Below are 26,793 nucleotides of genomic sequence, written 5' to 3'. Positions count from 1 at the left end.
TTGTTTTAATGTTGCAAGCTGTCTTGTGAAAGAGGCTTGCTGGTTAGGATTTCTTCAGATGGGCTGGAGCTAGGAATCTGATTTATGACGTTGTCCTGTTTTCTTGGGCATCTCTGGAATTTCAGCTCCTCATGTTTCGATGTTCTGATCGAATCTTAATTGTGTCTGATTCAGTCTCTGATATCCTACACCTGTCCTCATCTATATCGCTTTGCCAACGGACTGCTCACTAATCTGACCTTGGGCCAAGGCAGAGAATTTTAAGGGGCTTGGGAGGCAATTAAGAATCATTGATGAGAAGTGAACAGCTCTGTTAATACTACATATCTGACCCTCATGAGCCCACAGGAAGTAGAAGATGACGTTGAAGAGAGATCAGAGAGCTGTAGCTCTGTGTTAGGTAAGGGGGGACAGACATGAATATGTAATTAGCCTGCAGGCACTCTCGTCTGTCCTGCTGTTACGGCACATGGGCCTTCGTCTCGATTGGTCGTCTTTCTAGCAGAGCATCTGTCACGCCGGCCTGCGTGCTGGAGGAAGTGAGCTTTCACTTATCTGCCCCCCTGCTCGCGTGTGATTTGGAGCAGTCAAGTACCTTAAAAGGATTTTGTGATTATATTATAATATATTATGTTTCATTATACTGTTGGAAGGTTGCGTTGGTAAGAAGTCTCACCAAGGCTGCATTTATTTGATCAAAAATACAGTAAAAACAGTAAAATTGTAAAATATAGTTATAATATTAAATAAAGGTTTTCTATCTTAACATATTTTAAAACATAATTAATTTCTCTGATTCAAAGCTGCATTTTCAGCATTATTACTCCAGTCACCTGATCCTTCAGAAATCATTGTAATATGCTGATTTGCTGATCAAGAAACATTTATTGTTATTAGTATCAATGTGGAAAACAGTTGTTTTGCTTAATATTTAAATTAATAAATTAGCAAATAAAATCAGCATTTATTTAAAATAGAAATCTTTGGTAACATTATACTGTCCATATTGATTTAATACATTCATGCTGAATAAACGTAATTATTTATTTTAAAAATTAATATTTTACTGAAAGTAGTGTAAACGTATTAGATAGTATTAATAATATTACTGGTTCATTTTGCTTTTTAAAAACAGCCTTCGTTTTACACACTAAGAAAGAAAAACAAATATAGCCTACACACAGTTTTGTATATAAACAACAACTATATATTTTAAAATATTTTTTAACAAAACAATATGCAAACGTTGATCTTATTTCATACTGTTTTAATAGTTGTTTTAATGTTTTTAAATTTGGTAAATATCTAAAAATATTGTGTTAATATCTCAATTTAACACATTAACTTTGACAGCCCTAATTATGAGTTAAAGTTAGCATTTGGGTTAGTTTTCCACATATTACATTTTTTTAAAAGATTTAAATGTAAAGATGTGCAATTCTTTTTACTGAAAATATTACCCTTCGTGTCTTGAATACGTGCAAGGATGAATAAAATTTGATGTTTGAGCGACATATGGTTTGAAGCGATGTTAGGGTGAGTACATGATGACAGATTTTTCATCTATCCCTTCAACGCAAATCTGTCAGATCAGCACTCTTGTAAAGTTAAGAGAAAAAAATGCAAGAGGTTCCCTAATGCGAGGCGTTCAAAGCATAGAGAAGTGGCCAGGCATCAAGGGTTTTTAAGTGTTTCTTTTATGCTTGCCTTAGCACTGAAGATGAAATGCATGTGCTGATGTTGTCCTTCTTACGCTAACGCTAATACAGCGCTGGAGCATAACAATGAGTCTGAGCAAATGAGCCAGTGCCTCAGAGTCAGTCCGAATTAGAGGCGTTCAGCAGATGAATGTATAGCTGCCGGTTTTCTCTTGCTCTCTGGAAGGATTCAGTCTGACAAGCCATTTATTTGCATGCTAAGAAATGAGTTTCCAGTGTACCTTCCCACCTCTCTGTCTCATATTTGTTCATCAGTCAAGAGGTGGTTCTCGGTTGTAAATCAGAGTTCATCTGAAAAGCTGAACAGTCCCATTGGAACCACATTGATGGTCTGGAAATATAGTCCAGCGTGCATTTGCATTAGTACGGCTGCCTCTGGTGGGTAATTGATTGACTTTTTTGTTAAAAGCCCGATGTATTAATTGCGGCCCTACTGACACACTGACCTTAATAGATGTGCCTGCCGTCACCTCAGGCGTTAAAGCCCTTTCCATCTGGCCCTCAAATAGGCTCGGGACAGTCCTCGTCATGTGATGTGTCATTCCCTTTACATTAGAGAAATTATCAATGGAGACATTGTGGCCTTGTTTGTTTAAAATTCAGGGAAGAATTCATTATTGACTTGTTTTGCCTGTCAAAAAGTCTCGTGATACTGTGAAATGTTTTTTTTTAATGTTTTTCACTATAGATAAAGACATTGAACTCACTGTGCACCTTGTATTCAGCAGTGTTAGCTATTAAAAATCAATCATTATCATCAGTTGTATCAAACAAAAGTCATTCATTAAAATGAATATATATAAGAAGAAAATTAATTAATAAATTTTTTAGTTTATTACTAAAATTACTAAAACTGAAATATACATAAATTAAAGCTAAATATAAATATAAAAACCTGAATTTAAAATAAAAAAATATTGTTAAAGTTATTATTAAAGTTAATATTATTATTAACTTATATTCTTAAATTTTAAAATAAGTGCTTATTCAAAATATGTATAATATTAGTACACTGGAAAAAATAATTTGTATTCGGAAATTTAGTATTTTTTCCCAGTACAAATTCTAGACATTTTAAATCAAGATGCATTTTTAGATATTTAGTTTTGTTTTCTGAAAAACATAACAAAATGTATTTTATATGTATATTTTTCCTTTGAATTAAGTTGATTTTTAGATTTTGTCTCGTTTTAGGTGTAAATTTGAATTTTGATATTTTTTTTTTAGAAGCCAAGTCTTAATATCCAAGTCATTTTGCTTTTCAGGTAAATGTATATTGATTTAAGAAAGTTCAGATATTTGTACTGGGAATCAAGCCAAACATTCTGAGTAAGAAACTTATTTTTGTGCAATGTGATGATTTAACAAGAGTGCATTTTACTATTTCGGTTTTTCAACCTCAAAATTTCATGTTTCATTTAATGTTACTTACTATTTCTTTATGACAGTTTGTGAAATTTAGCCATTTCTGAGTTGATTCTACAGCAAATTTGATTCTACTCCAAATGTTTTGTAGGGTATTTAAAGAATACTAAAATAACACTGGTACTGTATGTGGCACACACTGTAGTGTCACATTCATAAGTGCTGTTTAATGGCCTCTGTAGGCAGTAACAGGCAGAAGAGGGGCCGTATTAACACATCTCTTGGGACGCTTCCACAGATGGTCCTTTTGGATTCTTTTTATGTAAATAACAGCACTGTACAGTAGGACACAATGACACACACACACACACTTCCCCCTACGGCCGTCAGTGCGATCTGCAGACACTTCCATTATTTACCATGTGAATATTTAATGGTGACATCAGTGTTCTGGAGGGCCCATGCTGCCAGAGGAGCCCTGCTAATGAGGCACGACGCCCCTCTCAGCTGGTCGCCTCACAGCCGGGATAAATCTCATGTCTCCTTTTTTCTTCTATATGTCCCACCACAGCGTCTTTCTCTCAGCTCCTTTCAGCGTTGTTGTAAGCAGTTCACAACTAGGGTACATAATTAACCTTCATCCTAGTAAAAAAAAAAGGCAAAGAGCCCAGATTAGGGCCCTCCTCCAGTCGGTGTTTAGTGGTGATTCAGAACTAGTGTGCATACTTAAAGTGAGGGATTTGAACAAACCTCTAATCCTGAGCATTAGACTTCAGTGAGTTAATCATCTTGCACCATTTGTGCCATAGACATGAATAGCACTTTTTTTTGTCCTGTTGATTTAATTTATTATAATATACCTTAAAAGGTGCAATTCATGCATATAATATCTTAAATAAACCACTTCTGTTATGAGCATGTTTTTCATTCCTGTATTAAAATTAATAAAAATAAAAATTAATAAATAAAAATACATTCAGATATAAAAAATAAAAGGTTGGGGTGATTTAACTGTCTTGATATCATAATATGATATCATTTTTATAGTTTTAGTGTTAGTTCACAATAACACTGTAAGAAATGACATCATGGAAAGAAAAGTTTCTTAAATATCAGATAATTTGACCTTTTTATGATAAGACTGGGTTACACATGGGAAATATGTGTGATAAAAATATACATTTTTAAACTTTTATTTTAAATTATGATGTAGATGCATGCATGTATTCCAAGAAAATGTATTACTTTTTACTTTGATGATTGGACTGATTGGATGATTGGAAAATTCATGTTTTCTTCACAAAATCTCGTTTCCTCCTGTAATTTATTTTCAGATGCTTTTACACTGAATCTGCTGTTTGTAACAACCCTGAACTAAATCAATTATTTGAATCTGATTTGCTGTGTGCTGCTCATTGAAGTTGAAAATACATCTTTCCTTTCTTCTGCTTGCAGTGAGGGGGTCTTCAAATGCCCGGAGGACCAGCTCCCACTGGATTACGCCAAGGTAATAATACACTCAGCACTAATCTCTCATCCATTCTGCTGTAGACCAGATTACAGATCAGTCTCCCACAGTCAGTCACATCCCTGTAGCGTACAGTGGAGTTGCAGGGGCCAAGTACAACTTTTCTTGAGTGGCTCTGCGAGAGTGAGCGAAATGCTAATGTGTCAACAATAGCAGGCTATGTTTGTGAGTCACTGGCTGCCCCGGGCGCTCGGCCCTCGTCCACGCTTCTCAAACCACCCGAGTAATCACACTAATGAACTACCACAGGCCACTCATTTCCCTGAGAATGTCGAAAAGAAAGAGAGAGAGATGACACATAGATTAGTTTGGAATATGACAGAATATATTTGATGTTGCTTTAATGCGGCAGTGTGGTCTTTCTGCACCACTAAATGGAACATTTATAAATATATAAGTAATGCCAGTATATATCTAAACAGTCTAAACAGAGTTGTTTGGACAAATATATTCATTTTAACCTAGTTTATTCTGGAAATCATTTTAAATTATTTAGCATTATTATTCATATTATTTAAACTGCTATAAATATAGTAATTTACATGGCATGTGCAAAAAGTAAAATATAAAATTTCCATAAATCCATAAAACTTCTGAAGATGTTCAGAAAAAAATAATATTGAAAAATATATGACATTTCACCTTGAACTCACAACAGTGGTCTAATTTATTCCTTAACTCATTTTATACCAGAAATCATGTGCACTGTAAAAAAAAAGAAAAGAAAGTTGAGCCAACTTAAAAAGTGTAAGACAACCAGCTTCAGCAGATTTTTGAGTTTTCTCAAATTATAATTTTTTTTTTTTTCTGAGTTTTCTCAACTTGTTGTATAAACTTTAAACAAGAAGTTGAGAAAACTCAAAAATCTTCTGAAGCTGGTTGTCTTTTTTATTTTTTTTTTATTTTTTTTACAGTGCTGTAAAAAAATCAAATGTTGAGAGAACTTATACCAGAAATCATGTGGAATCAATTAGCATTATTATTAATTTTATTTAAATTGCCATTAATATAATAGTGTACATGGCAAATGATACATAATGGGAAATTAAGTGTGAATAAAGCAAAAAAACTAAATAAAGTCCATAAAATGTTTTCTGAAACCAAAAGGAACAGAAAAATTAAGATCTAAAAATATAAAAATACATATATTTAACTAATTGTATACTAGAAATCATGCAGAATCATTTAGAATTATTATTATTATTATTTTAATTAACTAAATTAATTCATTAATACAGTAATGTACATGGCAAATAGCACATAATGGGACATCAAATGTGTGTAAAGTAAAGAAATAAAGTGTCTATAAAGTTCCTGAACTGAAAAGAACAGAAACAAAATGTATGCACACACACACACACACACACACACACACACACCTGGTTGAGAATCACTGAAATATGGCAAAAATGTGTTGCGTTTATAAAAGAGTTTAAAAGTGATTAAGGGTTAATCTCTTCATGAAAGTGTTAAATATTAATACAGTAACCTCCTCCTCCTCCTCCTCCTCCTCACAAAATATTTCAGTTAGGCAATTATACTCTGCGGTTCAGCTAATCTGCACCACGCCACATTAAAGAAGGAATTTCACCAAATCTTTAATTAAAGTATTGGCTAATTTTTCATCTTGCTCTTTAGTTAATTAATCAGGTTGAGCTGTGAAAAATGCCATAAGTGTCGGCGTTCATTAAAGAGTCATTTTTCTCATGTGCTTCAACTAGAGAGTGAGATTATGAAAGCTCCGAGTGCTTCGCAGATGATGAGCATACCTTCAATTAAACAACAGTCATTTTAAAGCTACTCTAAGTCTGTTTTTTTTTTTTTTAACTGGTGGTATGAGACCTAAAATTGTCTGCAAGTAATACAATGCAAATTATATAATCATACATAATTGTACAGAAAATGAAAAATTATGTTTAATCAAGCTCATTTTTTTTTGGGTTTAAATTCATCTCCCACTTATCCAAATTTCAGCCCTATTACGGTGTTCTTTTTAAAAACTCTTCTAACATCTGAGTCATCTTCTCCTGTAGTGTGTTTGACAGGCTTCTGGAAGAGCACATGCACAAAGTTAAACCTGTTCTGTGTTGGAAAGAGCTTTAGCGCACTAATCCGTTGAAGCTGTGATTTGCATGAAGTCGGTGGGATAACTGTACTCATCCTGGAAAGCCTGGAGTGCCGCAGGAGCGTCTGATACTCATGAGGCCTGAACACACACAGTTATTGCACAAACAGTCATTTTTAAAGACCTGACAGCCGCCCACAGATTACCCATCCACCTCCACAAGGCTGCTGTTCAGTACCTGTCTTTGCCTGTTTGGGGCAAACCCCACGTCTCATGTCTCATTGGGTACACCTACTTTGTAGGTTCATTTATCAAAGAATCCTGAAAAAAATGCATCATAATTTCCACAAAAAAATAAATGAAATGAATTCGATTTTTATGATTCAGCATGATTTCTTTTAATTAATTAATAATTCATAAATCTAAAATCTAATATAATAATATAAAATGTAATAATTTAATAAAATATATTAATAGAAAACAGCTATTTTAAATTGTAATAACATTTCACAATATATCATTTTACTGTATTTTTTATTAAATAAATGCAAGTTTGGTGGGAATAAGAGACTTGTTTTAAAAACGTGTAAATGTTTAAAAAACGTGTAAATTTTAGAAATTTATGGCGGTACATTCAAGATGCAAATTCAGTTTATGCATCTTAGGAGAATAATATCACCACTTCTAAGAAAACTGATGCAAAATAGAATTAATAGAGCAGAATACAATTTTTACCATTTATTATTACAATATTGTAATTGCTTTTAGGTGTTTCCAAGCAGAATTGATATGCAATATTCCAAAATATGCAAAAAAATAGAATTTGGAAGCCCCCCCCCCCCCCCAGGTGAAAAAAGTGCACTTCCATAATGTACTTAAAGTGCTCTATTTTCACGTTTTCACGCACTAATTTTGCACTTAAGAAGTACCAAAGAATATTTTTTTGTATATTATTAAGTTAATCTTAAGAGTGTCAAAGTGTACTCAACTGTGCTATTTTGAGACACCATAAGTATAACCTAAAATGTTCTTTTAAAAAATTTATTTAGTTACCATTTGAGTGTACTAGTGTGTGCAATTTTTACATATTTTATTATTACAATATTGCATTTGCTTTTAGGTGTTTCCATGCAGAATTGATATACAGTATTCCAAAATGTGCATCAAAATATGTGGATTTGGAACCCCGTTATTAACAGTGACAAAGCTGATCAGCATGAGTTTGTTACTTTCTTGTTATTGTTGAATCAACACAATAACAAGTGGAAGTGCAGTCACTGATCTGCCAACTAGCAACCAAGCATTTTTATACTGACGGCTCGCCTGCTTACACGTGATGTTGTATTTTTAGTTCTTTATAAAAGCCGTTGTTTTTTTTATCTAAAAATCTTCCATAAATTCTGAGCCGTCGTGTGTACGGCAGGATGACACAGTTGGGAGAGTTTATCTTTGTGTGCCAGAAAATCTGTCAATGAAAATGAATTTGAGTGTGTGTGGTTGGGAGGGTGAGGGGAACGGCTCCATATGGGACTGCATGGGTGGCAAACGGCCGTGTCTGCAGTGTTGTCGTAACGCTGCAGATCTGTGTGTGTATGTAAATCCTGCAGGCAGGGGATTTGGGCTGATTGGATGGAGGAGCGTCTCATCCTTCATCGACTTTATGGATGAAGGGGAGATGCAATAGCCTCTGGATCTAACGTACATAAACAGACACAAGTGTACACACTCGTTTCACGGGCTCTAGTTGAGGTCATCCATCACCGTGCAATTTAATGTGATCATGCAGCAGTGTATATGTGTTTTTGACAAAGCATTTTTCTTTTCCCAGTTTTTCAAAATTCATTTTACATCTTTTTTTTTTTTCATGGTTTGCATTATATTTTTTCTTGGAATAACAATATAAAAGCATTAACTTGCCACTGACTATGATTTAATGCATTTTAAACTTTTTAAAATTTAAACAAAATTTTAAGATACTCAGATACTCATCTTTCTATATACATTATGCTGATTATTGATGATTATATATACAATTTCTTTAAAAAAATGTTTGTGAATATTTTTTATTGATTATTGCTTATGATCAACTGATGGAAAAAAGCATTAAAACCAACTGTAGATCTTGAATTTACATCTTTTTAGAGAAAATTCAAGTATGTGGATTGTAGTCTAGTGTTTGGGTCATTACATAATTTGCATATTTTTTAATTACCGAATCAGGCACTAAAGCAATAGAAATAATTAATTATTTGAGAATTTCCTCCATCATGTCAGTATTGAACATTAAAATGTATCTACTTCAGACAAATATTATTACTATTATTATTATTTAGAATTTTGGTTTCTATGCAGAATTTCTATGTGATATCCTAAAATCAACAAAAAAAATTATATTTCGAACCTTATTATTAAAGAGTGTCTGTACTGACTCAAATTTTCTGTGAAAATCACAAAAAATGGTTGTGACTTTAATGTATGCAAAAAAAAAATATATATATATATGAATATGCAAATGAAAATAAATCTGTTTCCTTCCAATACTGCTAGCAAAAAATGGCACAAAATAGAAATAAAAATCTGTTTAAAGTACAGATGAAAATGTATCTGCCTCAATGAAATATACGTATTATTATTAATAGTAGTAGTAATAGTATTAATTAGCATTTTGGTTTCTGTGCAGAATTTCTATGTGATATCCCAATCTGCCTAAAAATATGTTTTGTAGCATTATTTTTGACAAGTTTCAGTATTGACTCAAATTGTCTGTCAGAATCAGAAAATATCACTAGAAATGATGTAATTAAACATTTTGATATGAACATTTGAACATTTTTATTATGAAAAACTCATGTCTTAACAATTATGTCTTATGGTCAATCATTGCTGTCATTTCCGAGTACTCGAGTACTCACACCCATCCTTATGAATCACGTGACGTTTGCTGTAATTATATCAACAGACAATCCCCTTTTAGCGTGGGAGAAGCCACAGGCGTATACTGTGTCTGAGCTAATAAGTGAACGTTTAAATCCAGACCTCTGTCCTGTCCTTGAGTGGTTAATATATGAGTGTGTTTGAGGAGAGGAGACAATGTTGATTAATGTGTCCTTGGTGTAATGGTGTGTTATAGATCTATCCTGACCCTGAGCTGGAGCAGCAGATACTGGTGCTGCCCATCCGCTGTATTCACAGTGAAGAGGGCTGCCGCTGGACCGGCCAGATGAAACAGCTACAGGTAATGATGCTTTATCATTATATCATATTTCTGATGCTTTTTAAAAATAGTACTCTCTCTACATAGCTGTAGCAGTATTGTCTGCTAACTTGCATTGTCTCTCTATGTGATTTGTTGTAGTTGTGTTAAAGGGATAATTCTGTCATTTTACTTTTCCTCATGTCGTTACAAACCTGAATTACTTTCTTCTGTTGAGCACAAAAGAAGATATTTTGACGAATATTGGTAACCAAAGAGTTGACGCTAGCCATTGACTTCCATGGGAAAAAATGCTATGGATGTCAATGGGTACCACCAGCTGTTTTGGGTGAACTAGGTATATTTGGTCTAAAAATGGGAACTATGTCACTGTAAATACTACAAAACATACTTGTCTGTTTCTTTCACAGAGCCACTTCTCAACCTGCGCCTTCAATGTGATCCCCTGTCCCAACCGCTGCTCTGTCAAGCTGACCCGCAGAGACCTGCCTGAGCATCTGCAGCACGACTGTCCCAAACGCAAGGTCAAGTGCGAGTTCTGCGGGAGCGAGTTCACAGGAGAGGCCTTTGAGGTACTGCGGTCAAATCACATCCAAGACAGTTATCATAGAGCGCTGCAGAAATGAGTCCTTAACCCACGAAACGAGTTAGCATTGAAGTCAATGGGTTTTTGGTTAAACGCTGAAATAAGGTGTGTTCAACACAAGCTCAAGGTATTTTCATGTTTTATTCTACGACTATAAGGACTATAAAATAAATGTAATAATTCCCCACGTGATTATTTGAAGCTTTTATGTGTCCTGAAGACAGTTGCTAACATGCTAAGTGGCTAAATGGGCCTGGTTGTCTTGGCTCATTGTTAATTATTCTAACTGAAACTTAACAACTGTAAGTTTGTTGGGAGGTTAATGGTAATGACGCTGAAATCATGACTTTACAGCATAATTTGAGCTTTATGTCTGGTGATTCTGTTTAGGCTTTCTGAAGATTATCTTGATGAACAAAATGTGTAAGAATCATTAACTTTTGTTGGTCTTATTTTCTGCCAATGAAAAAATGTAACTGGCTTTTTGTTGAGGGAACCTGTTAACTTCATCTCATTAGCATATTAGCAAAGATGTATTAGCTTTCTTATTTGATTACTGTCAGTTTGTGCTCTATAAAAAGGATTGCTACATGAAGAAAGAGGCTTGTGTGTATCTCAATGTGCTGTAATTCTGAAGTGTGTGAAGTCGTTATTAGCAAATTGGCAGCTTGATCTCGTAGTAGCACAAGAACTGCGGTTGTTTGCTAATATAGAAGCACTCCTGTTTTTACTAAACAAACTAATACTAATAGAAACCTCAATGTATAAAAGAGAAGATCAAGCCTTTTTATTGCATTTTATGGGAATCTTTCTGTTGTGTTTTGTGGGTAGGCTGCAAAATTGCACTAAATTGTTGCAGTTTATAATTAGAGAACCACTTTATTTGCAATTTACTGCTGTTTAACAAGTGCTGCTTTTGCGTCATGAAAGTGCTTGCAAGGCAGATATGATATTACACAAACATTCTAGTAAAAGCTAGAATAAAGTACATGAAATTTGCCCTAATTTCAGTCTGGGTGAGTTGATGCTTGTTACCGAAAGTCAGAGCCAGTCTGCAGATTTTGGCTAGTCAGAATTGACAGATTTAATGGCATAGTAAGCCTATATATAGTAAGTAGTATAAAATAACTTTTTCAACTTTAAAGAACCTTGAATATTTAATTTTTTTTATGGAAGCATAAATACCAATAAAGAACCTTTATTTTACCCCCCTACACTGTAAAGGCTGTGTCAGGATGATGGTTGATGGTTCAGTAGACAAAATTTTCTAAAAGGCAAATCATGCTTTGCATGCAGTCGTTTTATCTTCAGGAAATGCAAATCTGGTTTCTTTTCTTCTTCTGACATCTCCATCTCCTTTCGCATCCCTCAGAACCACCAGGGCATCTGTCCGCAGGAGAGCGTGTACTGTGAGAACAAGTGTGGCGCGAGAATGATGAGGAGACTATTATCCCAGCACACCATGACAGAATGCCCCAAACGCACGCAGCCCTGCAAGTACTGCGGCAAAGAGTTTGTCTACGACACCATCCAGGTGAGCGACACGGCACAGCAAACCTCTACACCCAAATCGTTCAGCGCTCTCTCTGTGACTTAGACTGGGACAGCCTTCAGCCGTGGTCCTGCATCTGTACCACAGAAAAAAATGGAGGCAAATAGTGTTTGTTTGTTGATTTTTCTATGCGCCCCTCCAGCGCCGGGTGTGAATGGAACAGTAGCCACATAGTGGTGAATTAAAGGGGTTTTGAGGCTGCACAGAGTGGGATGGCAGTGGGCCTGGGACTACATAAATGCTGGCTTTCATAGTAGATTCTAGGTTTGGTGCCAACCACAGCTTGGGCTGGCCTAGCTTCTTTTTATAAGACCTGCGTTCAAACACATAGAGTTATACATCCTGAAAACACTGTGAGATTCAGCTGCCTGGCTAAGACTAGTGTATTACATCTGTTATGGAACCTCATAAGTGACCAATCTCAAGTGCTCTGCAAGGGAGACTAGACTTGTAGTTGATTTCAGTGGATTCTGATGTTAGCATATCGCTAAGCTAACAGATCGATAGCCTACTAAGCATTAAATGCATAGCACACTAATATTTTTCTAAATAAACTAAATTACACTGAATAGGTGCTGCAAGATTAATTGAAATTAAACCATGATCGCTATGTGCCTTAGTGCCATTATTAGATCTCAAGGTTGCAGTTTTATTAAATAAATATATACATGGAGCGTGTTTCTGAGTGAAGCCTGGCACTGTGTTCATTTACACACAAGCAGCTCATGATCTGTTTTCAGCATCTCAGAGCAGCTTGGTTCACTGTAAATTCTGCTCCGCGTACACTCTTTGCATCTGCTGTAAGTTTGGGTCACTTATAATGTGCATTGGGAAATGGAAACGATTCAGGATTCATGCTTTTTAATGCGTCATTTCCTACTTTATGATTAATATTTGACCTACGCTTTAATCCAAAGCCTAAATATTTATCAGTACGTGTTTCCTGGGAACTGAACCCACGACTTTGGCATTGCTAGTGTCACGCTCCAGCAGTTGAGCTACAGGAACACGAGTGCAGCGACTCTTATAGATGATCTCATGATGATTTCATGAATCCATGCATATTTTAGTTCTCACGCCTCAGTGCTCAAGCTGTTATTGCTCAAGAAATCACAGCACAACCTACAGATTCACGTCAATGCTGACTGTTGACTTTCATCCCTCAGAACCACCAGTACCACTGCCCTCGCTTTCCCGTGCAGTGTCCTAATCAGTGCGGCACCCCGAACATCGCACGTGAGGATCTGGCCAACCACGTGAAGGAGAGCTGTGGAAGCGCGCTGGTCCTCTGCCCCTTCAAGGAGGCCGGCTGCAAACACAGAGTGAGTCCTGCGCTGTAATGCACTGAATTCCTGTGCTGCCCGATGCAGTTTTCCTTCCTCCACACCTGTAAAAATTGTGTCTGTATCAGTAAAAATTTCTTTGAAGCTTATAGTAAAAGACTCTTTTTAAGGATGGGATGTCAGCTATGAGATTTCATCTTTGCTAGTTTTTGAGATCAAGGGAGTTTGGGGAAATAAGTTTTATGCATTTTGCAGGCAGCACTGTCAACAACTTTGTGACATGTTTCCAGTGTCCTGTTTTTACTTGCAATATATAGACCCGAGAGTATGGAGGAATAGCAGTGTTACTTAAAAATAAAATAAATTATTCCTTTATTGTTTAAAATAATACTGTAAACAAGTCACTTCTAAATGAACAAATAAATCAACATTTAAAACAGTTTTTAAATTCATTGTTAAATAATTTATACTTGATTGATTTATTTACATTTTTACTTTTTTAACTAATAAATTTAAAGATTTAAATGTAATAGTAATATAATCAATAAATGACTTTGTTACATTTGGCTACATTTTAGTATTTGACTGAAATTAAATAATAGTTTTAAACATGTCTGTTTATTTATCAATTTTAAAAGTGATTTATTTACTTATTTACATTTTTATTTTTCATTAATACATTTAACAATGTAGGTAAAAAATAATAACAGTAAATAATTAATCACTCTTCAAATTGACAAATAAACAGACATATTTAAAATGGTTTATTTAAAACCAGAAAAATTAATAGTTAAATATTTGATATTTTTTTAAAATATTGATAAAAAATATTTATCAATTGATTTATTATTACGGTACATTTTTAAAAAGAGTTTTAAATATGTATGTGAATTATTACTCTGATACATTGAATCATTGATATTGATTTGTGTCAAATAAAATGATAACCAAGGTCTATAGTTATGCTAATAGCGTCATGCAGATAAAAAAACGCAAGCGAATTCACACTGTGCTTCTGTTCTCTGGTTTCTAGTGCCCAAAGATGGCAGTTGGACGACACCTGGAAGAGAGCACAAAGTCCCACCTGACCATGATGTGTAATCTGGTGGGACGGCAGCGGCAGGAAATCATAGAGCTGAGACGTGAAATGGAGGAGCTGTCGGTGAGTCACGACGGTGTTCTCATCTGGAAACTGACCGACTACTCACGCAAGCTGCAGGAGGCTAAACTGCGCAACAACCACGAGTTCTTCAGCCCGCCCTTCTACACGCACCGCTACGGCTACAAGCTCCAGGTGTCCGCCTTCCTGAACGGCAACGGCAGCGGCGAAGGCTCGCATCTGTCCATCTACATCCGCGTACTGCCCGGCGAGTACGACAACCTGCTGGAGTGGCCCTTCTCCTACAAGGTCACCTTCTCCATTTTGGACCAGAGCGACCCGTCGCTATCCAAACCTCAGCATATCACGGAGACCTTCAACCCTGATCCCAACTGGAAGAACTTCCAAAAACCGTGCAGCAGCCGAAACTCGCTGGACGAGAGCACGCTGGGCTTCGGCTACCCCAAGTTCATCTCGCACGAGGAGATCAAGAAGAGGAACTACATCCGCGACAACTCCATCTTCCTCAAAGCTTCCATAGAGATCCCGCAAAAAATCATGGCCTGAAGCTGTGCGAGTGACGATTTGTCTTGACGTACGTCTTTGTGGACCCTTTTCCTGTCAGAAACTCTGCCGAAAGACTCAGAGCTCGTCTGTCTGGTTATTCGACTGGGACCCACGTAGAAGTGTTTTCGCAAAGTCATCACTTTTGGATTTGCTTTCTAACACTCTCTTCCTCAATCTACAGCAACGCCTTTGGACATTCAGTAGTGCCTAGAACATTTAATTTAAATGTTATTTTATAGCGTGATTTATGTTATTTCTCTCACAGATGTCAAGGAAACAATGGAAGCGGACTGTGAAAGGCTGTTCGTAAGCTTTGCACTTTGAGAATGTTCTTCGGAGCTCTCTGGCATTCGGCGTACTACACACACTAACCCTGTTTTTACCCTTTGGTGTACACGCTTTCGCCCGGCATCGGTCCTTGAAAAGAAACTCAACGGAACTTTTTCCGGTTTAACTCGTGTTACGTAAACTAACAACAACGGCTGTGAACTAAATGTAGCTTAACTCGCTCTAGCGGTTCGAGACTTGTTCGGTGCATTGTAGTATTTGATAAGTAAACATTAAGACCGATTCCGAGGTGCTAAAGCTGTTTCGTTACTGTACGATGGAAAACAACACATTTTTGAAGCTCATGCACTCCGGTTCGGACCGAAAGCCATGCGAGAGGTTGTTTACATTCAGTCTGTGAGGATCTACGACGCGGACCAGTTTTTTTTTTGTACTGTAACCTGTATTCTTAACCAACGTGTGAGGGCTTGTTGCGTTGCGACGGACGGTCGAGCAAAAGGAACCAAATTTTTTTAATATGTGAAAAAAATAAATGTGAGCAAACTTTGTGTCATAAACGGAGGGTGGTTTCGAATGTGAACTCTGGACTCACATGCTCAGTTGATTGTTTCTGTTCTTTGTCTTACTCTGGCAGATGATGAATAGAAAGGTGCGAGCAGTCGCAACGGCCGCCCAAAAGCGAGTCGAGAACGAGGGCGTCGTATTCGAGCGGCGCTAGTAGCCATGTTTGCCTGTTAGAGCAACGAGAAGAGAGTTCTTCCATGTGCCTGAGGAAGATGAGCCTTGTGCAATATGGCTACCATTGCTCCATACAGACCAGTGGAGGACTTTGTCGATACTTATTATATATTATATGTGAATACTAATAAAAAAAATGCAAAAGCACATTCTTCTTCACATTTAATCTCGCTATGATACCAGCTAATATTTTGCAAGGATTTTAAGAAAACCTGGAAAAAGAAAATACAAAAGACATTTTTTGCTAAGATTCTGTATTTTACAAAGTACTTCGGATGTTTTCTACAAGACTTTTTTGGCAATGAGTTTTGGGGGTTGTACGTTGACGTTTTATGGACCCTTTTTATGTTCCGCCTCTGTGAAATTTGCTCGTTCGTTTTGTTTTTGTCTGGTTTGGATTTGGCATATTATGTCTGTATCATTTCCTCTTAAGAAGTATTTATTTTAAAGCGTCATGACATAAGCTTGACAATAAATGGTGCAGATGTTTTTATATGTTGATTTGATGATTGCTTGTCGAATATCACTTGAAATAAAACAATATCTACAAGATCTGGTGTCATCTCTTGCTAAAACAAACCCTCTCAGTTTCTGTTTTGTGATCGTTGGCCATCTCAAAGTTTACATGGCCCGCAGACGCAAATGTTTACCAATCCCGCAGGAACCGCCCACAAGACCAGCAACACAAAGCTTTTGTATAAGAAGAAATAAACCACAGCGGACTGAAGAACAGCATATCCTCCAATTTAGTCTCAAATAAGTTCTTGTGAAACATTACTGTCCATAGAGTAGAATCAAATAAAATGAAGTGCAGCCAATGTTCCCACGGTTGTGCAAAATTTTGGGGTATAACAGCGAGTTGTGTCTGGAAAAGTAATCAAATGGAAAGTTCTATTGTGTATATACGTTTTCTAGTTGCAGTTAGCTTGAAAATATTGCATCAGCTGCTCCATTTGAGTGCAATCTCTATGAAATGAGTATTTAAAAAAAAAAAAAAAAAAAAATCTGATCGCAAACAGCTAGAAAGGTTATGGAAATGCATTGGTGAAAAGGTGTGGAAACCCTTTACAGCTACAGTTTGGCTGAAATGACTTACAATGTCACAGCTTTCATTTCATTCACTCTATTTCCAAGCAGTCTTGACGAGTGCCAAGTCTACACAAGTTTTTTATGGCTTTGTTTTACAACAATAAGTGAAAGGGGGCTGTATCTCATTACTACGCTCACATCCCTACTACGCTCAACTTTGATGTTCTGCCAGAGGTTTTCTCTGGACTCTGTATGGGTTTATGGGAGTTTTTTGGAGAAAAGAAGGCCTATAAAGGCTTCTCAGGTCCCCCAGAGGAGAAAATCTGTTTGATTTATTAGTAAGACAGGCCAGCCCTGAAAAATCACTTGGAAAACTAGGTGTTGAGACTTAAAAGTTTGTTTGAAATTTGTGGAAGGGCAAATCTCACAAAACATGTCATAGATACAAAAGTAGCGTTGGTAAGATATCTTTAAAGAAATTCATCTTTATAATAAAGAAATGAATAAATTGCATTTAACTAATAAAAAGTACACAGCATTTAATTTACAATATTTTAATACAGTATTAAAGATAGAAAAACACTTATTTAAAATTTTAATATTTCACAATATTACTGTTTTACAGTATTTTTGATCAAATTAATGCAGCATGGTGAGCATTAGAGACATTTAAAAAATCATACACGCCAAACTTTTGAACGGTAGTGTATGTATTTCACCTCAAAATTGAAAACAAAAATTAGCAATTGCATTTTGCATAAAGAAATTAAATCACTGCATAGCAGCAATTAAAATAAAATCAGAATCACCACTGAGAATGATGGGGAAAATGTATTTATTTCTTTATTCAAAATGTAGCATTTATAGCTATTTTATATATAATGTTTTATGTATTGATTTAAAATATATAATGTCATGTATAATAATCTAATTCTAGTGAAATATGACTTGCACTTTTCTTGTAAGAAACTCTAACTTTTTAAATATATAAAAAATATTTACAGTGCCCTCCATAAGTATTGGAACATTAAAGACAAAATTTCTCTGTTGGCTGTGGAGTTAAGACATTTGCAATATGATTAAAAGATGAATATGGCCTGTTCCAGAGGCAGCCATGCATGCCCATGCCATGACACCACCTCCACCATGCTTTACAGATGAGGCTGTATGCTTGGAATCATTTGCAATTCCCTTTATTTCTCCACAGTTTTGCTTTCCCTTCACTTAGATAAAGGTTCATCTTTGTCTCATCGGTCCATAAACACAGTTCCAAAACTCTTCTGGCTCACCTTTGTGCTTTTTTGCAAACTCTAATCTTGCCTTTCTATTTTTGGTGCTGGTCAGAGGTTTGCATCTTGCTGTGTAGCATCTGTAATTCTGTGTCAAAGTCTCCTGAGACTATATTTATATATATATATATATATATATATATATACATACACACACACACACACACACACACACTTGAAATGTATTGCACACATGAATATGGGGATTTATAATGTACTTTGTGAACTTATATATGTATAATGTACAACTTTGACAAATCATATTTACATATTTCATCGCATTATACTAACTGAAAGAGTGGCTTTGAGGTTGTTCTGAGTAAGTTTCTCCGGCCGTATCGTTTTCCACCGCCGGGCTGAGCACAGAGTTATTTAAAGTTAACTGCAAGAACCCAGATCTTTACTGATGGCCCCTAAGTTTCCTGGCACAGCGAGTTCAAACAGCAGCTCCTCTAGGGCAGAGCTCAGTGAAAATAGTAACGTCTAATTACACATTAGCTCATACATGTTTCCCATTCGGAGTGGAAAAGTCACGTGCGATGCAGACCCCAGCTACAGTGTGGCTCACTGATGAAATAAGTCAACATACAGCCTGTCTCTAAACTCTGTTTGTGTCACTTAAGTGTTGTGTGTTAGCTAGAACGAGTGCTGTGGAGAGGGCATGACTATTTACTGAATCACTAATGAAGGGTATTTTAATGGAAAATACTGAATTCAACATTCTAACTTTTCTGTTAGGATGCGGTAAACTGGAAAACATTCATTTAACATATAACCTAATAACAGAGTGTCATTTGCAGTGAGATGATAGGTTAATCATGTACATAGTGTATATTAAAGGCTGCAGATTATGTAATTAAATAAATTAACATTTGAGTAATTATTTTATTCGCTTATTTGAACCATGAGAACATCTACTACATGTAGGGGAACAATTTGTGTTTTTTTGTTGTTGTTTTTTTGCCACAGAGCACATGTTTATGAAAGCCATTTACAGCTCACAAAAGAGGAAAAAGAAAAAAAACTGAATGTGGGATAAAGTTTCAAATATGAAATAATCACACTGCCAGATGAGACACCAATGTTGTTATTGTTAACTAAAACTGATAAGATTTTAAACAAACTAATCAATAAATAATAATAATAATAATTTGAATTGAAATAAAGCTAAAATAAAGTCAAATATATATATATTAGATAAAAACCCTAAACTTTTTTTTTTTTAGATAAAATTACTAAAAACTAATACTGAAATAAAAATGAATTAAAAAATCTCATGAAAAAGACAAAAGCACAAAAAACATTCAAAATGATAAAAAAAAAAAATATATATATATATATATATATATATATATATATATCATGGTAGTATGGAAATAATTATTAAAGCAAATGTATGCAATATAGTTTTGTGTATTTTGCGACTTTAGAGACCCCTACAGTTAAATGAGTGGAATTCACTGTCGCAAATATACCAGTCATAAGGGAATAGCTTATGTGCACTTATATAATATATGTGCACTTGCTGCCGTAAAGAAATCCACCTTTTTCGTGGAATTTCGTACCTGTTTCGTAAGAAACAGAAGCCATTATACTTATTAAAAACCAGTGTGTCATCAGAATTACTCTGAAACTATATTTCAAGGTTAAAAAAAACTTAGATTGATTTGCTTTAAATAACACTGCATATTAAGTAAATTCCTTTTTTTTAATCTGAGGGAGAAACAGGTTTTCTAGCATTGTTACAGGTATGTATCAGTTTCTGTGAATGTTTTTAGCATTAGCTTCTCATCCTGGACTATCTTGGTTGTGCATTCTTTTGACATACTTGGGAAGCTGTCATATTGATGTGTTTTACTTCTTTTCACAGAGCCAAATTACAGGTTCTTTCATTTTCCCTATAATCACTGGAACAGCAACAGATGCAACTACATTTGTGACCCTAGACCACAAAACCAGTCATAAGGGACAATTTTGAGGCTTATACATGATCTGAAAGCTGAATAAATAAGCTTTCCATTGATGTATGGTTTGTTAGGATCGGACAATATTTGGCTGAGATACAACTATTTGAAAATCTGGAATCTGAAGGCGCAAAAAAAATCAAAACTGAGAAAATCGCCTTTAAAGTTGTCCAAATGAAGTTCTTAGCAAAGCATATTTCACATCAAAAATTAAGTTTTGATATGTTTACAGTAGTAAATTTACTAAATATCTTCATGGAACATGATCTTTACTTAATGCCCTAATGATTTCTGGCATAAAAGAAAAATTGTAAATTTTGACCCATACAATGTATTTTTGGCTATTGCTACAAATATACCCCAGCGACTTAAGACTGGTTTTGTGCTCCAGACTCACATATACATAAAAAAGTGAATGGTGCTTGTCTGTGAAATGTCACAAATGCATGTTCTGCATGGTTGCTAGGGTGTTGTTATGTGGTTGCTAAGGTACTCCGAGTGATTTTTAGGCTATTTCTGTACAGTTTCTAGTGGGTTGTTAAGTAGATGCAAGGGTGTTCTGAATTGTTACTAGATGTTTAATGGGAGATTGACCTGATGGATGACATCCAGTATAATGCGCTCCATTCATCTCGATAACAGGAATGTTTTTATTGGACAGGTTGTGTAATATGTAAATTAAACATATCAGTGGAGTTTCATCTGCTTCCAAAAAGACGAAGGGTCTGGGCTTGGCGCTGTCCTTGGATGCTAAAACGCTTTGAAATAGAAGTTCAAAGGATGTTCAAATCAAAGTTGACGTCCTGTAGTGTGACAGTATCAGGGGGTCAAGAGCTTTCCATTTCCGTTTCCCTTTCTCCATTTCTTTCTCTCCTTCGCTCAATGTATCTTTTTTCTCCTACGTCAAAGGTGCCAGTATTTAACATGCACGTGAGAGTTTCCACTACCTCACATATAAACACACACTGATGGAGGTGTCCTTCTAAGCAGAACAGTTTAACTCACGATGTCTTCTGACGTCAAACTGGCATTTTATAAGGCATAAAACACTTTCAAAATAAACACATTACCAAAGTTACACCAAATGGTCCAAACTGGGCTAAAAGAGTTCATTGGACAAACAATTTTATATTAGAGAGTGTTGCTGACATGTTAAAGGTTTGTGAGCCCCAAGCTGCAGCATGAGTAAAGTATGGTGTTACTGTAAATAGAGTTGTTGTTTTGCTTTATTCATGCTGTTGTTGTTTTGTTGTCACTGTTAATTAGTTGTGTGCTGACGTTAAGAGCTTATCTTTTTATGTAATGATGTTTGCTGATTGCTCCGTTGTTGAGGCCCATGTGCATCTATTTAAAACTATGGCACTTAATGTCTTTGCTGTGCAGGTTGTTCTCGTCTTTAGAAGCAAAGACTGCAGAGTTCACTTCATGTCAACTATATAACCTGTGAGAATGCAATAATAACAGATGAAAATAATTCTGTAGATTAATAAAAGCAATACAGAAATTAACAAATTTGCTGAAAATGTACTCACCCTCAGGCAGAAGTGTAGCCATCATTTCAGATTTGATGGGGACAGAAATGTCAGACGTAATTTCTTTTTTTTTTAATAGCACTGCATTATTCATATACTTTATTTATTAGTTGGAGATAACTTGAAAAACACACATAAACTCACATATATTGTCATGATCGTGCATGTATTCTTCACTTTTCATCAGTCCAAACGTTTCTGCTTTTTATTGGCCTTAAACAGCAATTGTGGGATGCTTTTGTCCATATTAGGGATTTCCTGGCAGGTCACAATTTATTAATTCTATGAGTCAGTTTTGCACTTTCTGCGCAAGAGCGCCCTCTGGCTTCGAGGATGAATGAAACATACACTGCCTGAGACTGTTTAGTGCTCCATAAGGTTCAGGTCATGCACAGACTATCCTGTCTAGATTTATTCACACTGGCTCTTGAAAATCTCTACGTGACTGGCCAAAAAAAAGTGTGTGTGTGGGGGGGGGGGGCGTGGGGGGGCCTAATGTTTTTGCTATTTCTCTGATGGGTTTGTTTTGTTTTTTCAGCCTAATGATGGCTTGCTTCACTGATAGTGACAGCTCTTTGGATCTCATCTTGACAGTTGACAGCAACAGATTCCAAATGCAAATAGCTCACTTGAAATGAACTCTGGACCTTTTATCTGCTCATTGTAATTGGGATAATGAGGGAATAACACACACCTGGCCATGGAACAGCTGAGAAGCCAATTGTCCCATTACTTTTGGTCCCTTAACAAGTGGGAGGCACATATGCAAACTGTTGTAATTCCTACACCGTTCACCTGATTTGGATGTAAATACCCTCAAATTAAAGCTGACAGTCTGCAGTTAAAGCACATCTTGTTCGAAAATCCATTGTGGTGGTGTATAGAGCCAAAAATGTTAGAATTGTGTCGATGTCCCAATATTTATGGACCTGACTGTATGTTATGCACAACATCTTTGGCGTAAAAATCCTGACAAAATGAGTAAAAGTTCAATATCCACTTAGTCCCATGAGCATGACTCACTTTCTCTGTCTCTCTCTCAGATAAGAATAGACATTGACTCGTGATGTTTTATCCCCAAACAACAATGGGATTACGCACTAATGTACAGCAATGCAGCTTTTTTGAAGCTTTGTGAAGCACACAGGCTTTCTGAGAGCAGACATCATGTCTTTTTCAGTATGTTTGCATCAGTCATGCTCTCTGCTCTTTTGTGGAGGGCACTTTATTTGGGTACAAGAGACAGAATAGCATTATCACAGCCTGTGGGCATGAGTCTCATCCTCACAAAAGCTGAATGCTGGAGATGGGTGAGATGCATCATTGAGCTCTTGTTTTAGATTATAGAATAAATTGAATTGCAGCACTTCAGCACATAATTTCTGAACTCCTCTCAGCTGAAGTGTGTATCCCTGCTACCTGTCCTGTAAATGAACTGTAACTCATGGAAAATGAGCCTTTACTGACGTACTGATGAATGTGTCTTTTCATACTAAACTGGGAGTTGTTTCTTCTGAGCCTGGAAACTGTTGGTCAGAAGCTGTGTAAGATTAAACGAGGTAGTGTTGCTTTTAGAGTTGGAAAGAGTTGTGATGTGAAGATGAGAGATTAAGGACAGGTTTTTCAAAGAAAACTGAAGTCACAGTTTGGGATTTACAAAAGTATTTTACAACAGGTGGGACTCTCAAAATGTTCCATTCACATGAAATTTTCAGTTAAATTTCTGTAAATGTAGTTTTTTAAAGTGTACCAATGCTTTAAAGTGAATTTTTTTCATTTTTTCAGATCAAGTCACCTACATCTTGGATGCCTTGGGGGTAAGCAGATAAACATCAAATTTTAATTTTTGGGTGAACTATCCCTTTAAGCTTTTTAACCATATTAACTAAAGCTACTTAAATCCTGAATCAAACAGTTAATGTATGAGTACAGCCACACAGGCGATATTTTAGCTAGGTCTAAATTTTGTGGGCAAAAAAGGTCAATTGTCCGTTGTCAATATTGTAGCAATGTACTGTATGAAGCACTTTCAAGCCAAATATTTTGGTTTGTGCAGCATGCAGAGAATCCGCTTGACCAACTTGAACACTGATCTCTAGATGATTATAGATATGCGATATTCATTATATTATAGATCAGTGTTTCCCCAATGTTCCAAATCGTCACGGCCCGTCAAACATTACAGATCAGACACTCATATATCATTGAATTTTTAGTTTCTCACTAGTAAATACTTCTTCGTTTGGTCATTCATGTGTTCACAACTCATAATTACAAGATTTTCAACTTTACTTGAAGGGCTGTATTAGCTTATGTTGTCTTAGAAGCTAGCTGGAAAAAAAAACAGATAAATTAATTGCTTCAGTAATGTGTTATGTATGAAAAAAACACACACAAAGCACAAACAGAGTAAAAGAATATGTAATTTAAAGTCCCCTGATGCTCTACGTTGAGCTCCAATGTCAAATTCATCTGACAATGTATTTTTTGTTGTAGTGGTTCTGAATTAAGCAGTTTCCAGGCCACAACCCTCATACCACAGTTTTCAGTTTGAACCCAAAACTGGAACGTCCTGGAAGTTAATCTTGGGAATTCCAGTGTTTAGGCTTTAAGTTTCGAGTGCACAACGGATGTGACTGAGAGGCCTGTAATATGGCCCCACACATGCAATATTCCTGGACCAGCAGAAAGCAGTCTGTAGATGCCTACCATGAGATACCTCCATGCAAATATTTTTTCACAGCATATTTTACTTCAATATTGTGACATATTTCTAAATAAAATAGCATATTTAATGAGAAAATCGTTGTCTATTGCATGTTTTGTTGGTAGTCAGTGGATTGTTTAGGTAAATCATGTTCTGTACAAGTTTGTTTTGACTGCTTTCCTTGGAGTTTGTTTTCCGGCTCAGGAAGAGGTGATAGTATTATTGGCCAAAACGGGACAAGCAGGGTGATGAAGTAGTACCATCATTGATTTCATAAATGCTGCTGTCAAGATGAGATTTTTTATTGTTTTGAATTGTCATTTATGTTCCTATTTCATTTTGCGCAATCAGATTTGACCGTCATGATTTGTCAAGGGCAAAGGTCAAGCTCTGAAGCGCTCACCCTGGGACTTCGATACGCTGTTGTAACCACATCATAGCTCGACTGCTAAGCTGTGCTAATCCTATTACACCCACTTTCATCATAACCAAAACATCTCCATTTGATCTCTCTTTTACAGCACCTTTCCTCACTGCCAACAAAAGAGATTTGCCCTCTCCAGCCGTCTGATGAGGGAGATCAGTAAAATGCTGCAATTCAGTAACATAGTTTTGTTGCAATGCTCGTGCATATGCTGGGAACATTTCCAGGCAGTTTGTTAGACTGTTGAAAACTCTTTTTACTTTGGAATAAATGTAATTTATAAAGATTTTACAATAAATATGAGTTTTCCTACTTTATTTTTAGACAAAATAAATTGTAAACTACAAATTGTTGAAGGGGCAAACAAAACTGCATGAATAATAATGATTGTATCAAACAGGTTTCTTCAAACTCATGCCATCAGTTAAGAAGAAAAGATATGAACTGGCTCAAAGTTGGAATTAGCTCACTTTTTTCACATTAGCTTAGCTTTTTTGGCATGGTTTATGTGAAATTTAAATGACAATTTCAAAGAATTTAATTTTTTCAGCTTAATTTCATTCACATAATTAATTTCAAATTTACTTATTAATGAGAACTTACTGATCAGATACAATATGTTTTAGTAGAAAAATAAGTTATGACTGTTTTATAACACAACAATTCTGCAAATGAGTGCAAAAATTGTATGTAGTTTGTATGGGTTCTCCGGCACCTGGAATTTGTATGAATGCCATTTGTCTGTTCTCTCATAAACCTCACAGATTTAGTTATTAAAAGAAGGCAAAACAAACAGTGAGAGTGAAAAATCTGCAGCAGATGGTCAGTGGAAGATTATCCCTGAACACTTCACAGCTGACCTCTCCACACCGCTCTCAGCATATAAGACAGGAGTCTGACATGACAGTCAACACCTTCTCTGTGTTTAGGGTTTCAAACAGGCGAAACTGCTGAGCTTGCAGTGTAATTTTTGTATATTTATTACAGTACAGTTTTCCACTGAACACGTCTGTGTGGGAATATTCAGCACTTCCCTCTGTTGTCAAACAATCGTCTGTGCCGAGGCTCAATTAACACTGAGCTCCAGACATCTGTCCTAGCCATATTACAATCTTCATCCGTTTTAAAACAATGACGGGAAACCAGGGGACAATAATAAGGTCAATAAAATATAATACTAAGACGAAAACAAGCTGAATTTAAAAAGTGAAAGTATAAAAATTATATAAAAATCTATTAAATAAATGTATTCCCTCACTGGAATTGAATCAATATGGACATAGTACTCATGTAATGTCCTACTCAACAAATTTTGCAGGATTTTTCTCTGCCTGATTAGTCAAATCTTTTCCTTCAGAGAGGCAAAGAAGCCAGTTACCGCCTCATGTTAAAGAAATGACGAGTCACAGTTGAGAGCATGTGCTGTTATGACTCTGTCTGTGAGAAAACCTGCCAACAGGGAAAGGTAGAGGGAAGCGGTTGCCAGGGTGAGAAGACTCTTTTTCCATCAAGCTTGCTTCTGATTGGCTGGGTCCCCATCTGAGGGAAAGGAATCCTGCCAATTGGAAACAATCAATGTTTTGTTGCCGGGGCCAAGTCATTCCACAAAGCTGACATTTATTGGCAAAGGGTTTGCCCCGTAGGTTTAAAACGAATACAGTTGATAGTAAATTCAGACTCTTATATTAGCTTATAAGTGTTTTTTTAGCAGGAAACCTACTAAAGTCTGTGAAGCTATGAGCAACTCTTTTCTCACTGAATGCCATTTATTTACTTGTCATCAATATTTGATTTTTGCTGATTTTGCACCTTTCTGATAGCCTTGTGTTTGAATTCAGTTATAGA

At 35.9% G+C, this 26,793-nt stretch overlaps 1 protein-coding gene across 1 annotated transcript in view; it reads left to right on the top strand.

The window, feature by feature from the left end:
* The window catches only part of traf4a (tnf receptor-associated factor 4a), a 41,136-nt gene extending 24,585 nt beyond the window's left edge, over positions 1 to 16,551 (top strand). The window contains exons 2-7 of the mRNA XM_079387319.1: positions 4,539 to 4,590; positions 9,807 to 9,911; positions 10,301 to 10,462; positions 11,849 to 12,010; positions 13,195 to 13,350; positions 14,345 to 16,551. Of these exons, the coding sequence (XP_079243445.1) occupies positions 4,539 to 4,590; positions 9,807 to 9,911; positions 10,301 to 10,462; positions 11,849 to 12,010; positions 13,195 to 13,350; positions 14,345 to 14,977 (1,270 nt within the window). The 3' untranslated portion in view covers positions 14,978 to 16,551. The remainder of the gene's footprint in view (positions 1 to 4,538; positions 4,591 to 9,806; positions 9,912 to 10,300; positions 10,463 to 11,848; positions 12,011 to 13,194; positions 13,351 to 14,344) is intronic.
* The last annotated feature ends 10,242 nt before the right edge of the window (positions 16,552 to 26,793 follow it).

Source organism: Barbus barbus, assembly GCF_936440315.1.
Source record: "Barbus barbus genome assembly, chromosome: 31".
Classification (NCBI taxonomy): domain Eukaryota; kingdom Metazoa; phylum Chordata; class Actinopteri; order Cypriniformes; family Cyprinidae; genus Barbus; species Barbus barbus.
This window is presented reverse-complemented; position numbering and strand designations above follow the sequence as displayed.